This window comes from Podarcis erhardii (assembly GCF_964252035.2).
Source record: "Podarcis erhardii genome assembly, chromosome: 7".
In the NCBI taxonomy this organism is placed as follows: Eukaryota; Metazoa; Chordata; class Lepidosauria; order Squamata; family Lacertidae; genus Podarcis; species Podarcis erhardii.
The window spans coordinates 8025090-8046303 of record NC_138511.1 but is presented as its reverse complement, the minus strand read 5'-3'; the positions used below and the strand labels follow the sequence as shown (position 1 = coordinate 8046303).

At 45.8% G+C, this 21214-nt stretch overlaps 1 protein-coding gene across 1 annotated transcript in view; it reads left to right on the top strand.

Moving 5' to 3' along the window:
- Window positions 1-21214, top strand: part of XPO7 (exportin 7) — a 52429-nt gene that overhangs the window by 5879 nt on the left and 25336 nt on the right. The window contains exons 2-8 of the mRNA XM_081868430.1: window positions 9048-9194; window positions 10336-10429; window positions 14370-14536; window positions 14939-15004; window positions 16094-16198; window positions 19069-19234; window positions 21039-21112. Of these exons, the coding sequence (XP_081724556.1) occupies window positions 9048-9194; window positions 10336-10429; window positions 14370-14536; window positions 14939-15004; window positions 16094-16198; window positions 19069-19234; window positions 21039-21112 (819 nt within the window). The remainder of the gene's footprint in view (window positions 1-9047; window positions 9195-10335; window positions 10430-14369; window positions 14537-14938; window positions 15005-16093; window positions 16199-19068; window positions 19235-21038; window positions 21113-21214) is intronic.

Here is a 21214-nt window from a genome sequence, read left to right as displayed (position 1 = left end):
TGGTTTTGCTCAGTGCTCATGACTTTTGCTTTGGACTTGAAGGGCTGTTATTGTGCGTATCCATTGCAGAAGATGCTCAGAGTGGCTTGATGCTGCCATTGTTGGAAAGTATGTTGAAGCCATCATCTGCTCCAGTCCCATTTGAAAGTTTCTCCAAACAGCATGTTCTGCAATAGTCAAAAACATGGGTAGGCAAACAGAGGCCCGGGGACCGGATCCGGCCCATCGCCTTCTAAATTTGGCCCGGGGACGGTTGAGGAATCAGCATGTTTTTACATGAGTAGAATGTGTCCTTTTATTTAAAATGCATCTCTGGGTTATTTGTGTGGCATAGGAGTTTGTTCATTTCCCCCCTCCAAAATATAGTCTGCCGCCCCCCACAAGGTCTGAGGGACAGTGGACTGGCCCCCTGCTGAAAACGTTTACTGACCCCTGGTCAAAAAGTACCACATTGGTGGGCTTTCCTTTACCCTACTCCTGCCCCACTTGTACTACTTTTGAGTTTTCTTCTCTTCAGTATTGCTGCCTGTTGAAAGTGTATCTGACTGTGTTGCTGTTCTGGGACTGCATGTGATGTCAGCCCCAACACCACACATCAAGATGGTTAACATTGGCTACCATAAAACAACTGACTTGGTGTATATTTCTTTCATTCAGTCATTTGAGCTTTGGGAAGAGAATCTACATAACATAAAGTAGCATTTTTTCAGTCCTTTCTGTAGCATTCCCCCTACCCCTACTCCCAGAGTATAAAGTGGCTTGAATAATAATAAAAATACAGTGGTGCCCCGCAAGACGAATGCCTCGCAAGACGAAAAACCCGCAAGACGAAAGGGTTTTCCGTTTTTTGAAGCACTTCGCAAGACGAATTTCCCTATGGGCTTGCTTCGCAAGAAGAAAGCCCATAGGGAAATCTCCGGGGACCTCTTTTAAATGCTGGCGGTGGGGAGCAAAGCCTTTCCCCCCCCCTCCGGCCTTCAGAAGAGGTCCAGGAAGGCCGGCGGGGGCCGAAAGGCTTTGCTCCCCACCACCAGCATTTAAAAAGCAGTCCGGGATAGCAGGGAAGCGCTTCCCGCTATCCCGGACGGCTTTTGAAGGCAGGCGGGGGGGAGCAAAGACTTTTGCCCCCCGCCAGCCTTCAGAAGAGGTCCAGGACCTCTTCTGAAGGCCGGCGGGGGGCGAAAGTCTTTGCTCCCCCCCCCCGCCTGCCTTCCCGGGGGCTTTAAAATCGCCCCGGGACAGCGGAGAAGTCCGTTGTCCGGGGCGATCTTAAAATGCTGGCGGGCGGCAGCGCTGCCGCCCGCCAGCATTTAAAAAAACCCTGGGACAGCGGAGAAGTCCTCTGCTGTCCCGGGGTTTTTTAAAATGCTGGGGGTGGGAAGAAAAGCCCTTGTCCCCCCCCCCAGCCTTCAGAAGAGGTCGGGGGACAGACTGTCCCCGGACCTGGTCTGAAGGCGGTTTCCATAGGAACGCATTGATTGATTTTCAGTGCATTCCTATGGGAAATTGTGCTTCGCAAGACGAAAAACTCACAAGACGAAAAAACTTGCGGAACGAATTAATTTCGTCTTGCGAGGCACCACTGTAAAGTCTATTAAAACAAAAGGTGCCTAGATAATCAGTTGTGGCAACCATAACCGAGGTTTAAGGTGACATTCGGTGATTAGGTTATACATCTGAGTTTCTAACACTGCTTGTTGATAACTGCTTGTACTATATCAGTACTGACATCTGTTATACTCTTCGCTACACTGCCTGACATTTTATCAGTACCAATGCTACCAGTACCTGCCATCTTTTTAAATCAGTCACCTGACCAATATAGTGTTTCCCATTTGGTTCTGACTTCAACTTCTGGAATGGCTTTAGACTCCACCCTGGCCTCAGTTAAAGTTACTAAGGGACTTTTGGGAACCCTTTGGTCCTCGGGAATTGGCCATCAAAAGTTTTGCTGTCAGCACTCCCATCACTAGCAGATGGGCTTTTCCTGATGTTTCACATCTCCCAAGAAGTGCAGTTCTCTCTCCAGTCCACTTCTTGACATCCAGTTGCTGCAAGACACCTGAGGCATTTAAGCATCAGCTTTGACTTCACATATGCCCCTGTTCCAAGGGACACAGCAGGTGGTGCTGTGGGTAAAACCTCAGTGCCTAGGGCTTGCCGATCGTATGGTCGGCAGTTCGAATCCCCGTGGCGGGGTGAGCTCCCATCTTTCGGTCCCAGCTCCTGCCCACCTAGCAGTTCGAAAGCACCCCTAAGTGCAAGTAGATAAATAGGTACCGCTTTATAGCGGGAAGGTAAACGGCGTTTCCGTGTGCTGCGCTGGTGCTGGCTTGCCAGAGCAACTTCGTCATGCTGGCCACGTGACCCGGAATTGTCTCCGGACAGCGCAGGCCCCCGGCCTCTTAAGTGAGATGGGCGCACAACCCTAGAGTCGGACATGACTGGCCCGTACGGGCAGGGGTACCTTTACCTTTACCTATGCCCCTGTTCCACCAGCATTTTACATTTGGGTGCCAAACTCCACCGTTCCATTCACACTCAGTGCATGAGCCCAGTGGGTTGTTGGTTGCCACCAGGCTTCAAAATTAAGCCTGGCGCCGGGCGCATTTCAGACTTAAAGATTCTGCATTTGTGAGCACCTCAAAAAGTCAGCATGCCATTTTCTGTGTCTGGCTGATACTTGAGGATTGCCTAAACGTATATATTTTGAAGCCTCGAAATATGGTATTTGTTAAGGATAGACAATATGCTTAGGAGTTTAACAATAAAGAGTAGAGTGTTTTGAAAATTGAAGTATGGTACCAATATTTTTATTGTAAACACCAAATTAAACATGTATTAACAATTTCTGTTAAAAATGTGATATTAACAGTGTTTCACTTGTGTGAATTGTGTATTAGTTCATGCTTATCAAAATTATAAACAAAAAGTGTTGCCGACCCGTTCCCCCAAGTGGCGACTAGACATTCTGTTTTGGTGCCCACAACCCGGGTTCCAGGAGCCATTTGGCTCCTAGCTTTTCTATCCCAGTTTCTAACACTGGTTGCTGTACTGGGTATGCAGTAGAGTTTGTCTCACTTCCCATGGCACCATCAGTTAAACCCTCCGTCTCCTCCTTTTAAAAGAGATTATCAAAGCCCTGCTCTGAAAGGGTGCAGTGGGGTCTACTGGCTTAATGGGTTCCATTCAAAGTATTTCGCCGTTGCCAGAAAGATGGAGACTTCTTGCCCATACTAGACAATAAGGATAGGGTTTTTTTTAAAAAAAAATGTTTATTTAACTTTATGAAGTAATCAAAATACTCTACAACAAAACAAAGAGTTAGGTGGTGAGTTGCTGTTATAAATCCATAGTACATGGTTGGATATGACATTGGGACACGAAGAGCTTCAATCCAAAGTCAGACTAGAAAATAAGATCATTGTTTTCACAGGAACAGAGAGAGCCAGTAATAGTGGATATCGGTTATGCTGTCAGTACCAAATAAAAAATTGATGGGAACCTACCAGAGATGAGATTGTTTCTTAATAAACATCAAAAACATGCACCATGGGGTGGTTTAGTCCATTGGCCTGGTGCCTTGAGAAGCATGCATCAAATGGGTCAACTTTTCTGAAATTACAATATGTATAGGGCCTTCTGAAACCAAAGGCGAATAAGAGGTGACATGATAGAAGTTCATAAAATGGCTCCGCTCTGCCTCCACAGTTGGAGAAAGCAATGCTCCTGAATACCAGTTGCTGGAAACCATAGGAGTGCAGATTGCTCTGGTGCTTGCAGGTTTCCCACAGGCATCTAGTTATCCACTGTGTGAACAGGTCAAGATGCTGGACTAGATGGGCCCCCTTTAGCCTGATCCAGCAGACTCTTGTAGTGTTATTATGAAAGAGGAGGTGGAGTGCTTGCTACATCTTGTTTTGAGATTTACCTTGGGAAAAACTCCAGCTAGTGCTTCTTCAGTGCTCTCCTGCTCGCTGTCTCATGCTTCCATCCTTATCTAGTGTGCACAGGGCTCCTTCACTGCATTGCTGCTGTGCTCAATACTACTTTATCTAGGTTCAAAGGCTTGATGTTGTCCAGCCATAGTAAGGAATAATCCCCACCCTTGGGTTGGCCAAACACATGCCTTCATTGGCTGGCAGCTGGGAAATGAGCACTTGGCAAGACTGAATGGGATGGTGTACAGTCTTCTGTAGCTGGAGGGGCAGACACAGAATGGGGCACCAAGGGGGTTGAAATGTTCCGCACTCTTGTCATTTGGAAAGGAAAACAGCCATTCCTAAGAATCTCCAAAAGCCATCTTAGAGTGTGTTTGAATGAATCAGTCTTTTAAAGTGGCCACATACTGAGTTTTTCTGTGGCTCTGAGCATTGCAGTTTGTTCTGTATGGTTTCATTGGGGTTTTTAATAGTGTGATCTGGCCATCTAGCGTTAAGTAGTTTATTTTAGAACTTTTTGTGTAGATGTACATAAGCCACAGGACGCGGGTGACACTGTGGGTTAAACCACAGAGCCTAGGACTTGCTAATCAGAAGGTCGGCGGTTCGAATCCTTGCGATGGGGTGAGCTCCCGTTGCTCGGTCCCTGCTCCTGCCTATCTAGCAGTTTGAAAGCACGTCAAGTGCAAGTAGATAAATAGGTACCGCTCCGGCGGGAAGGTAAACGGTGTTTCCATGCGCTGCTCTGGTTCGCCAGAAGCGGCTTAGTCATGCTGGCCACATGACCCAGAAGCTGGACGCCGGCTCCCTCGGCCAATAAAGCGAGATGAGCGCTGCAACCCCAGAGTCGGCCAGGACTGGACCTAATGGTCAGGGGTCCCTTTACCCTTTACATAAGCCACATTGTGATGGTTATACCTAAAAGGCAGTCTAAGAATTCCTCAATAATAATAATAAATAGAGTTTCATATCCACTGCCCTCATTCTTCAAATAATGAATGCAGAAAGATGGAGAGGCTTTTTGCAACCGAGAGATTTATTCAACTTGGGAAATACAGGAAGACTCCAAGAAGCTGGGCCGCGTTAGCACAACCTGCACTTTACTGCTGTCTAGCCTTCCAAGCTTGAGGTTGCACCTTCCAAAGAGGAAGGTGAAATAGCAAAGCTGTTATTTGTTGCTACTCACTCTATTGTCCTAGACCAGGAGGAGGTTTCATCACTCTGTCCTTTTTGCCTCCAGCTCAGTCCACGCTGGCTGTGGCCACCAAACTCAGACACCAGTTATTCCATCCCCTTATAAGAGCATACGAAGAGCTCAACCAAATAAGGCCCATCTAGTCCAGTGTCCTGTTCTCACAGTGGCCAACCAGATGCCCCAATGGGAAATTTGTAAGCAGGACCAGACCACAAGAGCACCTTCTTGCTGTTGTGGTTTTCAGCATCATAGTAAGCCAATTAGCATATATCAAAGCAAGCAAATATATGAGCTCATTCTTGCAACAACTACCAATTATTTTGGGGTTATCTTGACTAACAAGATGGCACTTGCAGGCCTTCTGGAACATTTCACCTTTGGTTCAACACATCTGTGAAGGCAAAACATAGCCATTATAGACCAGTAGCTATGGATAGCTCTCTTCTCCAGTATGAGTCTCTGCCCATTCCTTGTTCCTACACCCCAGTTTGATCCTTCTCTTGCACTCCATTCTCTTCCTCTGACCTTTAGACAAGGGGAGAGCCTGCTAGCTCAGCCCAATGGCTCATCTTGTCCAGGATCCTGTTCTCACAGTGGCTGGCCAGATGCCCGTGGGAAGCCAGAAGCAGGATTCTCCCACAAGAGCACTCTCCTTTCCTGTGGTTGCCGGCAACTGGTATTTGGAAGCATTGCTGCCTCCAGCTGTTGAACATCTGGAGGCTGCAGTGCTTCTGAATACCAGTGGCATGCCATCTGAAGCCTAAGTTATTAATTGGTTCGTGGCAGGATCTGCATATTCCCTCTCCCGCTGTTTTCCGTGTCTTGCTTTGCTTCTAGACCTGGCTTCTAGCTGCCTATCTCAACTCTCAACTGGTGGAATCCCAGAGTTCATTTTGCTGCCTGTGTGGAGATTCCACATTCCAACGCACATGCAGTCTTGAAGGCTTCTCCAGCCGTCCTTCCCAGTATGAGGCATTGACCTTTTTCTGTGCTGTTAGTTTCTCAAAATCCTCCTGAGCATGGCCACTTGTCTCAAGATGTGACAGACCTGCTGAGTCTGCCATGTTTTGGGATGTCAATGCAAAATAAATAGTGGGCAGGGAACAGGGGAGTCTTCTACCCCTGCCTGTTGATGCCTTGCAACTAAAACTGGTTGACATCTGCATAAAACCCCAGACAATATAAGGCATTTGGTTTTTCATCCCCTGGCTTTCAGAACCAGCATTTCAGAAATAAATTTATGCTGTGCAGCTTTGAGAATTGAGCACTTTTTGAAAAAATGTCTAGACTTTTAAAGTGTCAGGCTCCTGGGAATTAACTTTGAGGATTGCTGTTACAAATGAAATGTAAGCACATAATGAGGATGGGTGTTAGAGAGTGAAATAGACCCAAATGCTGGTTCATATATAGAAACAACATACGCCCTTTTTCTCTGTAGCAGACAACCCTGTATAATGTACCAATCATTCTTGGCACTCTTGATGTTTAATGTACAGAACCAACATGTGTTGGAAATTCTCATCTGTTGATATCAACTGATGTTAGAATTCCTCAGTCATAGTAAATCTTGGCATGTTTGAAGTACTTTTGCATTCCAGGCTGTTGATCTTCAGATACCTTAGATCAGTGGTGTCCAAACTTTTTTCAAAGAGGGCCAGATTTGATGAAATCTGCGAGGGCTGACCAAAGGGCCTTTTTTTAGGACTGAAGTTGTTATTTCCAGATTAAACCAACCGACGGGCTGAATTAGGCCCCCGAAACAGACTTTGCCCATGCCTGCCTTAGATGATTTATTTCCTCATGGGAATAAAGTTTATAAATAGTATTGTGCAACATAATGTGAATTAGATTTTGGGAATCACTAAGGAAACTGTGTTCCACAACATACATGGAGAAGAGAACCACGGTGATTCCATTGCTAATCAATTCCTTAAAGGTAGAGAACTTGTCTCTTTTATACACTCTTTGTTGTTTTCTCACATTTTTTTCTTTTAAACCTGTTTGGGAGACGGATCTTAGAAGAGTAGTGGATAATGTGCAGTGGGGGAAACTATGCCTCGCTCCCCCATTTAAATCTGCCTCCGCAAATATCCAAGAAAAATCTTTTTAAAATAGCCCATCCATGGTTCTTTACACATAACTAAGGTCAGTTCTCCTGGGGGGGGGGGAGATAACAAAAGTAGACCCTGTTCACACATGTAGCATCTTACAAGTGTGTGCACAACTTTTGGGTAGAGGTCATAAAGGACATTTCTGAAATAATAGGTATACTGGTGCCTTTAGACCCCAAACTGTGTCTTCTATCAATTTCTGATAAATCAAATATGGACTTAATATATAAAACACTTTTTTGTGTTCATAACTGCTTGTTTGTCCATATTGCAGGGCTGGAAGGAATCCTGGTTTTTCTTTAATCATTTGATTCAACAAAGTAATGTTTATTCTCATTTCTGAAAAACGAAGTTACAAATTGAGGGTATCTTGGGGTTCAGCTAAGCCTATGGATTTTGCCTCTGTTAGGTGGCCATTTGTTATTTAATAGGACAGGCCAATCATGGCGGTGGCAAATCCTGGTGAAATGTTGCTTTGCTTGGTATTCATAACATTTGTCTTGTACTCTCTCTGTATCAGGTTGGCTTTTGGTGTAACATCTAAATCATTGTGTACTTGAGAATGTACCTTATTTTATCAGGTAATGGCTGTGAACCCTGGATGTGTGGGGAGGTTGGTACTTTCCTCCCCTTTATATAATTTCATATTTTCTAATGGATTGTTACTTCACTGTCATGATAAAGTCTTGAAAAATTAAATGGTAAATGGCTATCTAAAAATGGTCAAATGCAGTAAATTAGTAGAATGAGAACTGTAAAGATAAAGGTAAAGGGACCCCTGACCACTAGGTTCAGTCGTGGCCGACTCTGGGGTTGTGGCACTCATCTTGCTTTATTGGCCGAGGGAGCCGGCGTACAGCTTCCGGGTCATGTGGCTAGCATGATTAAGCCGCTTCTGGTGAACCAGAGCAGCGCACGGAAACGCCGTTTACCTTCCCGTCGGAGTGGTACCTGTTTATCTACTTGCACTTTGACATGCTTTCGAACTGCTAGGTGGGCAGGAGCAGGAACTGAGCAACAGGAGCTCACCCCATTGCAGGGATTCGAACCGTCGACCTTCTGATCGGCAAGTCCTAGGCTCTGTGGTTTAACCCACAGTGCCACCTGTGTCCTGTGAAGCCTCAGTAATTAGACACAATTCTCCATTTTTTAAAACAACTTGCACAAATTAAATATTTGGCTTATTCAGGTTCACATTGTGTATCCAGGCCTACAAACTTGGTTGGCAGAACTACCTAAAGGAGCCCACTGAACTGGAGGCCTTGAAAGTCCTGATCTCAGGACGGAGCTGGTATTTAATGTGGTGGTGGTATTTAGAAGGTTCCTTGCAGGTTTCCCTTTGAATTGCTATTACAGTGGTACCTCCGGTTGCAGACACAATCCGTTCCGGAGCTCCAGTTGGATCCCAAGGTTTCCGCAACCGGAGGGACCGTTTCTGCACATGTGCGCACGGCGGTAGAGTGCCTTTGTGCATGCGCGCGCAGAGAACCTGGAAAAATATTTCCAGGTTTGCCACGTATGTATCCCGAAGGATACGTAACCGGAGGTGAACGTAAGTAGAGGTACCACTGTACTTTCAAAGGGCTGGAATAGGGGAATGAAAATCTGGTGTTTGCTTCCCATAAGGTGGCAACACAGTTCTTTTAGAGTGTGGTTTTCACCCCCAAGCAAAATGTCAGGGTTTCAAGATTTGTGTTTCGTTTCCCCATGGCTGCATTTTTCCTAGCAGTTGCCCTTAAAGGAAGTCCCACCAGAAATATAAAATAAAATAATCAAGCTCTCCTGTTTGGTTTGTTACAGAGTCTAGCCCAGCTAGAGAACCTGTGCAAGCAACTATATGAGACAACCGACACCACAACACGGCTCCAGGCGGAGAAAGCCTTGGTTGAGTTTACCAACAGTCCGGACTGCTTGAACAAGTGCCAGCTTCTCCTTGAAAGAGGGAGTGTACGTAGGCAGAGAAACCCACCACCCTGCTTTCAAACCACATAAAGCGTTCTCTTGGTATTTGCCTGTGCTCATGGCTTGGTACAGAAAAGTACTGCGGGAGTCCTGCTGGTGTAGTCTCTCCTCTGTTCTGCTTACAGCCATGAACTTGAGAACTGATCACTATTGGGTCTCCTTCTGCTTTCATTTGGAGTAATTTACACAGAACCCTTTCTCAGGGCTTTCTATTTAAAATACTTCTAAAGCACTATAAAGGAAGTTGAGTGGAACTATTTCAGAATTAATGTGGTCCACTCTTGAATGATAGTTCATAAGATTCATTGCAGACCAGCATGAGAATTCAGACACCTCCAACAGACTTCCACAGTTCCTAGCCTTGAATACCTCCTGTGATGAATCCTTGTGCTCTTCTTACACACTCTTTCCTCCAGTAAACACAACACTCTTTCCTGTGAATGCATCTGAGGATCAGACCCTCCTGTCTGTCATGGACTGGCTGAATGCAGAGGAATGGTGGAAGGCACCAGCTGGGGTACACCCAAGGAAGGAGAGGGCTCAGAGACACGGGATTGGTGGTGGGACAACGTTGAATGGTCATAGGGAGAAGAGGGAGTGGACTAGGAGGAGGTGGTGTCGGAAGCTGAAGAGATAACAGTTTAGTGAACAGGAAGAAGCTGTGGCAGAGAGCAGTCCAGAATCGGGCAGAAGCGGAGGCTGGAGAGGAGGGGGACTAAGATGCACAGATAAGGCAGGGAGTCTTCTGCCCTGGTCTCCTAGAACCCATAGAGGTATGAAGAGGGTGGAGCAAAGACAGACAAGGTGAATAAGCCTAGAGTTGCTTGGGAAGGACCTGGGGGGGGGAGAGATTTAGCTGTGGGAAGGTCGGATCTGCAGTCCTCGCTACTGCCTGATTGGGACAAGGCCTACTGGGAAGATTTGCTGTGTTCACTAGGCCTGAGCTGCTTTCATTTCTTTGAATACAGAGTTTACTTCACTGACGTATTGTGAGTTATTGCTGACTGGCTCCCAGTTCATGCCTTAACACTGCCTCACCTTTGTGAACATACTTACATCCTTGACCTTTTTCCTTTCCTGTTTTTGCCTACAATTTAACCATTTGCTTTCTGTTTGTGTTTTACAGTCGTCTTACTCCCAGTTATTGGCAGCTACATGCCTTACGAAACTGGTGTCACGCACAAACAACCCTTTGCCCTTGGAACAGCGAATAGATATACGTAAGTAGAAGAAGAGAGCCAGCATGCCCAAGACTGAAATCAACTACATGAGGAGTTTATAAGATGCCCATGGTATTAAAAGAGGATGCCAAAATCTACAGTTGGGCAAATCAAAATATCAAAAACGTGCAGCAAGCTTTTGAGTTCTCCCAAGCTTTTCATCAAACAAGATGTTTCACAGGGGGAGGAAAAAAGGTACAAGCACAAGGCTGATGTTGTAGCATTAAGATCAGCTTGTAGGCCCAGGTCCAAAATAGTGGTGACTAGCTGAATAAGTCTCTCCCGGGTGTTGCAGATGCCAGGTTGCACACCTAGGATTCTGGGATAAAGAAACAATGGCTGCTGAGAAACTGACGTTGGGGGTGTAATCCAAACCAGTGGTGATAAACCTGTGGCCCTCCAAATGTTCTTGTACTACAGTTCCTGTCAGCTGCATTGATCCCAATGGTCAGGGATGATGGGGTTTGTTGTAGTATAGCAGCATCTGGAAGGCTGCAGGTTCCCCCTCCCAAATCTTAAATGAAGCACACATGTTTCCAAGCAGAACATCTAAACTTCAATTTATCTGAGAGAGGGGTCAGCCAATGTTACATCATCCCCAAATCTGAAGAGTGTAACCTGCTAAGTGTAGCACTTGGGAGGGACTTATTCAGCCTTAATTTCTGTCTTGGGGCTGAGAAAGCAAGCTGACATTGGTGTCTCAACAAAAGCCTGATTTTTGCATTTTATTTTTCTTGTCCCCCCTTATCCCGTGATCTGTGTAGCATCTTAGCTGATGAAGAGTTCTGGAGAGTCGTTCATGGAGTTCAGTCGATTATGCTTGGTACATCCTGTGACAGCTGGCTGGTCCTAATAACAGTATTGCCAAACTGGATTTTGGGAGTTTTTCTTATAGACCAGTGCAGCTACTTTTTGCTTTTTAAACTTTCGAGAGTTCTCTGTACCTTTCCTGAATGCTAGCCTTCAGTAATTGTAACAACTATTCAATCATTTAGTGGCACGATGCTTAATCACCATGCTGCTAGTATGTGACTTTTTTTGGCAAAGTTTTTTTTTTTAAAAAAATCATTTTTTAAAATGTATATTAAATAGAGAGAACAATTATAACAACAGATTAAAAATTAAAAGATGAAAAACAAAGCTATAAAATAGGCACATAGAATGCGTACAGTAGCACATGGGTTAAAATAACAAAGTAAGTAAAGACTATCAGCCTTCTCAGTATTATCAAGTATAGTTCCAGATATGTTAGGCTTGTAACAAGCGTTGTCTTGAAAATGACAATTCCCCTGTATATGTCATAAAAAATGCCAAATTTTATAATAAGTGTCTGGAGGTTCTAGTCCTTATCAAAATCTCAAATTATGCATACTTTTCTCCTATTATAGCTATATTCCAGAGTGAGTGGTACCAAGTGTTCACTGAAAAAAAATGGGCTGTTTTCCATTGAGTTGCAATTACCATTTGTGCTGCCAAGATCATATATAAGGCCAATTATTTTAAATCTTCCATTCTTCAGGAGGCATTTTGTCAAAACTACAATTGCATGTGGCATGTTTTTTCAGGGGAGTTATGGGTTGGCTTTGTCTTATTGCATAATTATTTAAAACATGTTTACCTTTCCTTTCCTTAAGAAGCCCAATGCAAACTGCTAATGTAAACTGAAACAATCGCTTGTCAAAACTTTTTTAAATGGTTAACTAAGTCCAATAAGCCACCCATAAAGTGTTAAAACAGTCTAGAAACACAAGCAGCCATTTGAAAATAATTTAACCACAACAATTACATAGAGTACTATTGCATCTTACGTGGAGGCTCAATTCCTAGGGTTCCACATATATATCCAAGCCCTCGGAACCCTTACCCCCACAAGCACAAAGTGACCCAAGTGGACCTGGCAGAAAAATAACTTTTAAACTCTCTTCCTTGCTTGGAGGCCAAGGCCTACTTAGTGCACTAACTCCAGCAGGCTAAAGATGCTTGCACAAAATCTCGTAGGAACACTGATGTCCCCAGAGATCTCGCAAGAGCATCCCAGAATCAATGTGCTAAGAGAGGGCCTTACCCCACAAGCAAGAGGGAGAGCTTAAAATCTGTGCTTGGAAACCCCAAGTGGACCCAGAACTAAAAGCGCTTTAAAGCGCTCTGCCTTTGCTTGCATTTAACTTCCTAAGTTTCAACCAGGCAGCCTTCAACTACGTGAGGTTGAAATCACACAAGTTAAATACGCACAAGTACAGTCATATCTTGGTTTTCGAACAGTTTTGGCTCCCGAACGCCGGAAACCCGAAAGTGACTGTTGCTGCTTGCAAACTATTTTTGGAAGCCGAACGTCCAGTGGGACTTCCTATTGCTGCAGGAGCTTCCTGCAGCCAATCAGAAGCCATGCTTTGGTTTCCAAACATTTTGGAAGTCAAATGGACTATTGGAACGGATTCTGTTCGACTTCCAAGGTACAACTGTACAGTGGACGCTCAGGTTGTGAACATGATCTGTGTGGGAGGCACGTTCGCAACCCTCAGCATTCGCGACCCACGCATCTGCGCACGCGTGGGTCATGATTTAGCTCTTCTGCGCATGCACCAAAACACAGAAGTAACCCGTTCCGGTACTTCCGGGTTCGACGCAGTGCACAACCCGAAATCACGCAACCCAAGGCGTCTGTAACCCGAGGTATGACTGTACTTCAAAAAGGGACCAACCCTTTATAGCCCAAAAGCCTTCTTGAAAAGGAAGATTATGTTCATCCCATGGAAGGCCGCTAGAGGGGGCAGGATGAGTGTTCCTTGTGGAGGAATTGCAGAGCCACTCACAGAGAAGACCCACTCTCCTTGGTCCCAACTAAACATATCTCTGGGGCGGTTGATACTCACAGCAGGGCCTCTGACACTCGTCAGCAGGTGGTCAGGTCCACACAGGAAAAGGTCATCCATCGGAAATTCTGGTCCCAAATCATAAAAGGCTTTCAAAGTCATTGCCAGCACTTTGAATTAGGCCCAGAAGCAACTTGGAAAGCCAGCTTGGCTGTGTCAGTAAGGCGGTTGCTAAGTTTTACTCAAGTGTATAGATCCACCGAAATTAATGAACATGATTAAGTGAGGTCCATGAATGTTGGTGGGTCGGAGGTTAGTTGAAGGCTAACCAACGTATTTATGCGTCACCCTGAGCAAGTCTTTCCTCAAGAAACTTGCTCTGAGGTTACTGTAAGTAGATAGAGTAACATTTGGCTAATGCCAGAGAAGTGGACGCTTGACCTCAGAAGGGTTTGGATCTTTCCAGAGCCACATGTTTTCCCCCTCACCATTTCCTTTCCCAATGCATTCCATATGTGGTGTGGGGTCCTCAACATATAGCAGGTAGCATGTGCATGCCTGTGTAAAAAGGTAAAGGGACCCCCTGATCATTAGGTCCAGTCGTGGCCAACTCTGGGGTTGCGGTGCTCATCTCGCTTTATTGGCCGAGGGAGCCAGTGTACAACTTCCGGGTCATGTGGCCAGCATGACTGAGCTGCTTCTGGCAAACCAGAGCAGTGCACGGAAACGGCGTTTACCTTCCCGCTGGAGTGGTACCTATTTATCTACTTGCACTTTGACGTGCTTCCGAACTGCTAGGTTGGCAGGAGCAGGGACCGAGCAACAGGAGCTCACCCAGTCCCGCATGCCTGTGTAGAAATTACAATAAATGTCCCGCTTACTCCTTGGTTTGATATTATGTAGTCGCCAGGGACACCCAACAGGCACAGCTATAGAAGCATAGAATTGCAGAGAGAGAATGGACATCAATGGCCATCTAGTCCAAGCCCCTGTGTTGGCTTTTCTGTGTTGCTGCAGCAGGGGGGAAAGTTTTTTCAAAAGGTCAGCTTCAGGAGATGCTTTATTTATCAGTTTTTGGCTCCTGTCTTTGCCATTCTGCTTCATCTGGATGTTTCCGTGTCTTTCAGGGAACTACGTGCTCAACTACCTTGCCACCAGACCCAAGCTGGCAACTTTCGTTACGCAGGCACTAATTCAGCTCTACGCCAGGATCACAAAGCTGGGCTGGTTTGACTGTCAGAAAGATGAATATGTTTTCAGAAACGTCATCACTGACGTCACAAGGTTTTTACAGGTTGGCCGTTTCCTCCACCCCACCCGTCCCACTTGGCGTATGTAGTGGTTTCACCAAGAGGCTTCCCGGGATCCATCAGACAGTCGTCACCAACCTAATGCTCTCTAGCTGTACTGTAACTCCCAGCCAGCAAGGCCATTTGGCACTGGGGCTGATGGAAAACCCTTCAAGGTGGTTTGCAACAATAAATTAAAATAATGAAACACAATAATAGAGAGTACCCAAAATATTAAAACCAAAAACCATCAATGCACAGTACAAAATCGCTTCTGCCCAAGGAATCTTAATTGTGTGTGTGTGTGTGTGTGTGTGTGCGCGCGCGCACGCATGCAGTAACATTTGTCATCTTGCTGCTTTGACCTCCCTTGTCATTCAGTCTGACTCTGCCTTTTCCTTCTCCAGGACAGTGTAGAACACTGCATCATAGGAGTGACAATCCTGTCTCAGCTAACAAATGAAATTAATCAAGTAAGTGCCTCAGCCTTCGCCAGTAAACTCAGTGTCAACGCTTCTCCTTTGGATTGCTGCTGTATGTTATGCACTGATTTCATGTCCTTTGGTGGTAAGAAATTGAGCACTCCCTCCAGAGATTAGTCTCTGCTATCTCAGGCTTCGTTTACACCTCTTCCCTATCCAGAGACTCAGAAGGGCACTGCTTTCTATGAAAAGCATTAAGTGATGGTGACCCAGAGTTCTTCCTCAGCCAAAAGTCCTCACTTCTTCAGTAAGAATGGCAAAGCCACTCTTTGCAAAATTGCAAATAATCACCCTCTTCCTCCAGCTTCTCCTTTCCAGGCATTTAGATGGCTTAGCCTGCACCCCATGCAAAGGAGACAGTCAACCTCAGTCGGGAAACTTGGGCATTGCCTGAATGCTGCCAGGCTGTCACAGTTTTGTTCTGCAGAACTGTAAATCTTTGAACGGTCTTCTAAATTCTTAGCTGGGATTCCTGCATTGCAGGCTGTTAGACTAGATGGCCTTTGGGTTCCATTCAAACCCTAGAGTTCTATGAAATTAGTGCTCGAGGTGGTTAAAGGGTAAAGGGACCCCTGACCATTAGGTCCAGTCGTGGCCGACTCTGGGGTTGCGGTGCTCATCTCGCTTTACTGGCTGAGGGAGCCGGCATACAGCTTCCGGGTCATGTGGCCAGCATGACTAAGCCGCTTCTGGCGAACCAGAGCAGCGCACGGAAACGCTGTTTACCTTCCTGCCGGAGCGGTACCTATTTATCTACTTGCACTTTGACGTGCTTTTGAACTGCTAGGTTGGCAGGAGCAGGGACCGAGCAACAGGAGCTCACCCCGTCGTGGGGATTCGAACCGCCGACCTTCTGTCCTAGGCTCTGTGGTTTAACCCACAGCGCCACCCGCATCCCCCTCTAGGTGGTTAGCATGCTTTATTTACTGGCAGAGGGCAGTATATGGGGTGTTCTGCTGTTTCGTGTTTTTCCTTTATTGAGATGGTTACTTTGACTCTGCACTCTTTAACAGACACTTGAGTTCTAATGATCTCTTTCTCTCTCTCTATCTCTCTTTCCTTGCTCCCCACCCCACCCAGGCAGACACTACACACCCACTGACCAAGCACAGGAAAATAGCCTCTTCATTCCGAGATTCATCTTTGTTTGATATTTTCACTCTCTCGTGCAATTTACTAAAACAGGTGATGTGAGAACAACCTTTTTTGGTGGGGGGTGGAACTTTGGACAGTGTTTTCTTCTAGCTGTGGGTTTAGGACCCTGAAATAGCTTCTGTGAAGAATGCTCTGTCAAGCAAACACCTGTGTGGTTTTAAATTAGCTGAGCTGTATTGATGAGAAATTTAGTTGTCCTGAAAAGGGAACTAAATAATAATAATACCTTTATTGTCAATGTACAACCTGTGTACAATGAAATTAACCGAGCCTCCCCCTCCCCCCACAAACACTCGATCTCATTGCACTCTCTGTGCTTGTCGCACAACACACCAACCCCGAAAGTCAGTTGCACTATTATTATTTTCCGTTCAGCAGCGTAACAGCCCACAGATAGAAACTGTTTTTTAGCCTGTTGGTACGACTGATTATACAGTGGTGCCTCGCAAGACAAAAAGAATCCGTTCCGCGATTCTCTTCGTCTAGCGGTTTTTTCATCTTGCGAAGCAAGCCCATTGATGGCTTAGCGGATTAGCGCTTTTAGCGGCTTATCGGCTTAGCAGATCAGCTGATAAGCGGCTTAGCGGCTTAGAAAAAGGGGGGGAGGGGGAAAAACCGCAGGAACTTGCAATGCATTTTCGTCTTGCGAAGCAAGCCCATAGGGAAATTCGTTTTGCGAAGCGCCTCCAAAACGGAAAACCCTTTCGTCTAGTGGGTTTTCCGTCTTGCGAGGCGTTCGTCTTGCGGGACACCACTGTACTTCTGTATCTCCTGCCCGAGGGTAGAAGATTAAAAAGGTGCTGGCCAGGGTATGAATCGTCCCTGAGAATTTTTCTCGCTCTCCTAAGGCAACGATCCCTTGTGATGTCATCTAGCGGGCTCAGGGGACAGCCCATGATATCATGTTCTGTGTTCACCACCCTCTGTAAAGACTTTCTGTCTGTGGCTGTCAAGCCAATGTACCACACTGTGATACAATATGAGAGGACAAGAAGCAGTGTTGGGTTCAAATTCCCACTTGGCCATGAAACTCACTAGGTGACTTTGAGCCATTCACTCACTCTCAGCCTCACCTATCTCACTGGCTTGTTGTGGGGGTTAAAAGAGGAAGGGGAGAATCGTGTACACCACCTTGGAGAAAAATGTGATGTGTGAATGCAGTACAGTGGTACCTCAGGTTAATAATAATAATAATAATAATTTAATAATAATAATTTATTATTTATTATTTATACCCCGCCCATCTGGCTGAGTTTCCCCAGCCACTCTGGGCGGCTCCCAATCAGTATTAAAAACAATACAGCATTACATATTAAAAACATCCCTGAACAGGGCTGCCTTAAGATGTCTTCTGAACGTCAGGTAATTCTTTATCTCTTTGACATCTGATGGGAGGGCGTTCCACAGGGCGGGCGCCACTACCGAGAAGGCCCTCTGTCTGGTTCCCTGTAGCCTCACTTCTCGCAATGAGGGAACCGCCAGAAGGCCCTCGGCGCTGGATCTCAGTGTCCGGGCTGAACGATGGGGGTGGAGACGCTCCTTCAGGTATACAGGACCGAGGCCGTTTAGGGCTTTAAAGGTCAGCACCAACACTTTGAATCGTGCTTGGAAACGTACTGGGAGCCAATGCAGATCTCTCAGAACCGGTGTTATGTGGTCCCGACGGCCACTCCCAGTCACCAGTCTAGCTGCCGCATTCTGGATTAATTGCAGTTTCCGGGTCACCTTCAAAGGTAGCCCCACGTAGAGCGCATTGCAGTAGTCCAAGCGTGAGATAACTAGAGCATGCACCACTCTGGCGAGACAGTCCGCGGGGAGGTAGGGTCTTAGCCTGCGTACCAGGTGGAGCTGGTAGACAGCTGCCCTGGACACAGAGTTAATCTGCGCCTCCATGGACAGCTGTGAGTCCAAAATGACTCCCAGGCTGCGCACCTGGTCCTTCAGGGGCACAGTTACCCCATTCAGGACCAGGGAATCCTCCACACCTGCCCGCCTCCTGTCCCCCAAAAACAGTACTTCTGTCTTGTCAGGATTCAACCTCAATCTGTTAGCCGCCATCCAACCTCCAACCGCCTCCAGGCACTCACACAGGTTAAGCACTTAATTCGTTCTGGAGGTCCGTTCTTAACCTGAAACTGTTCTTAACCTGAGGTACCACTTTAGCTAATGGGGCCTCTCGCTGCGGCCGCGCTGCTGCCATGTGATTTCTGTTCTCATCCTGAAGCAAAGTTTTTAACCCGAGGTACTATTTCTGGGTTAGCGGAGTCTGTAACCTGAAGCTTCTGTAACCCGAGGTACCACTGTAAATAACAGAAATAAAGCAGCAGAAAATTGAGGGTAGGCACTGAATAAAAGCCATGTCCTTTTACATGGTTTTGTATGTTTTGTAGTATTTTATGCACTGAGACTTGCCGTTATTTTTGTTTTTTATAGTAATTCTTTATTGTAATCAATAAATATGAACTGTCTATTATTTGCTGATGTTTAATTTTACTGTTTACTATTAAATTCTAATGCATTATTGACTATTGCTTTATTTAAGTTGTTTATTTTAAAGTTATTGTGACTTTTTATATTGGTTCAGATTGTTATTATTAGTGTTCAGTTTTTTTATTATGTTTTTATATGTGTTGGATATAAAACCCAACCAGATGGGCAGGGTATAAATAAATAAAAACATTATTATTATTTATTTAAACTGAGCTCCACAGGAAATAAAACTCCACTTTTTCTTTTACTGTAAGATTGGGGCATTCCAGTGTTTCTGGTAGGGGAGGCCTGAGATGAAACCCTTTTGCCTTTCCACTCCAGGGTTCCCTTTTCCTTTAGGCTTGGCAGCTGTCTTGAACTCTGCCCATTAACAGATGCGGTTTTCCATTCTATTTTTCTTCTTCTGGTAGGCTTCAGGGAAAAACCTGAACCTGAACGATGAAAGCCAGCACGGCCTCCTCATGCAGCTTCTCAAGCTTACACACAACTGCCTAAACTTCGACTTCATTGGTACATCAACAGATGAGTCCTCAGATGACCTTTGCACCGTGCAGATCCCCACCAGCTGGAGATCAGGTAAAGCGCCTTTCTTCCCTGCTCTGGCCCAGCTGTGAGAGGCCTTGGGAAGTGAGCTGTGTGAGGGGAACTTGATCAACAGCAGGTGTGACTTTGCAAGCTGTGCGCAGACTTCCCATTCTCTGAGTGACCAGTGTGCTGACAGATCCCCAATTTAAGTATTCCTGTGCTGGGGCTGTTGAGAGTTGTAGTCCAAAACATCCAGAGGGCACCAGGTTGGCACAAGTGAAGTGCTTTAATGCTCCACGCTGTAGCTTGTATGGAAAAAGATGAGTATGGAGTTGTAAAATGTCTAGAAATTTGAGCCTGAGTTTTGATTTTCTTAATACTTTCCTCTTCCCTCCTTGTCCCTTTTCCCTTGCATGTGGTGAATGGATGGATGGATGTTTAGTGCAACCTTTACCATCCTGGTGCTGCCTCTAGGTTTTGGACTGAAACTCGCATTGACCACAACTGGCCAGCGGTGTAGTGGGGGCAGTGTTGGGAGCACAGCCACACATGCTGGGGTTGATGGGAGTTGTAGTCCAAAACTTACTGAGTACACCAGGTTGAAGAAGGCTGGTTTAGTAGAAGCTTTGAAAACAAAGAGCATAAGACTGCACTTTTAATCAAGGCTGTACTTGATAGTTGCTGCTCAGTTCATGCCAATTGAAAAAATTCTCTCCAGAATGACCGCCTCCCTCAATGGGGAACCAGCACGGGGTGGGGGGAATCTTTCAGCAGAAACATTCTGCAAATAGCATTGGTTTTCATTTTGTTGTTGTCTTAGAAAGAAAACAGTTTGCTTCTGCATGCTAGGTTCATTCAGCAGCTGCTGCTGAATATTAGAGAATTTTCTTGTACAGTGGTACCTCTGGTTGTGAACGGAATCCGTTCTGGAGGCCCGTTTGCAACATGAAAAGCCCGCAACTTGAAGCGCCGTGTCTGCGCAGGTGTGCGGCGTGATTTGGTGCTACTGTGCATGCGCAAAGTGCAATTTAGTGCTACTGCGCATGCACGAGCGGTGAAACCTGGAAGTAACCCTTTCTGGTACTTCTGGGTCGCTGCGGGACGCAACCTGAAAAACGTAACATGAAGCAAACATAACATGAGGTATGACTGTATTGAAGTCTGAAAGCTCTGTGTTTCCAGTCTCAGCTCTGGGTGGGCGGTGATGTTTAAAATTTCTATACCGTCTTCATCTGAGGATCAAAGGGCGGTTTACAGTAGAAAAACACAGAAATACACCCCACAGTAACAAACAAAAACACAGTTTAAAAGGCCATGGTTTGTTTAATTAGGCAAAGGTCTGGGAGTAGAGGAACGTTTTTGCCTGGCGCCTGAAGATATGTAAAGGTGGCAGGCGAGCTTCCCTAGGGAAAGCATTCCACAAGCAGGGAACCACTTTTTATATATGGATAACTCCTGCTTTGCTTCCTTGTGACACATCAGCTTTAAGTCGAAGCCTCATTTCACACTGAATTTAAGCCAAGTTATATGCGACATGAGAAGAAGCACTCATGGATCTCCTGAGGTCTTTCAGCATCTTTAAAAGCAGTTAAGAGTGGGGATTAGGGCCATGATGCTGTAGATTGGCCTCCAGTTTTAGAATAATAGAGTTGGAAGGGACCATGAGGGCCATCTAGTCCAATGCCATGTAATGCAGGAATCTTATAATGATTATGAAAGACCCGTCAGTGCCAAGGGTGTTGGTAGGGATGCTGCGCTGAGCAAAGCTGAAGGCCTGAGATAGTCACGAGTGCTGGGTTGAACCACTTTGCCAGAGTTCGGGTATCCACGGTGATGTGTTGTTTGTTTCTTCCAGCCTTTCTAGATTCCTCAACTTTACAGCTGTTTTTTGACCTGTACCATTCCATCCCTCCTACGTTTTCACCTCTGGTGAGTGTGGCATTCCTGACTTAGTGGGCAGGGGCATATGTTCCAGGGGCACACGTCCCCTTAAGAAGATTCACAGTTGGATTTGATCACCCTGTTGGGAGA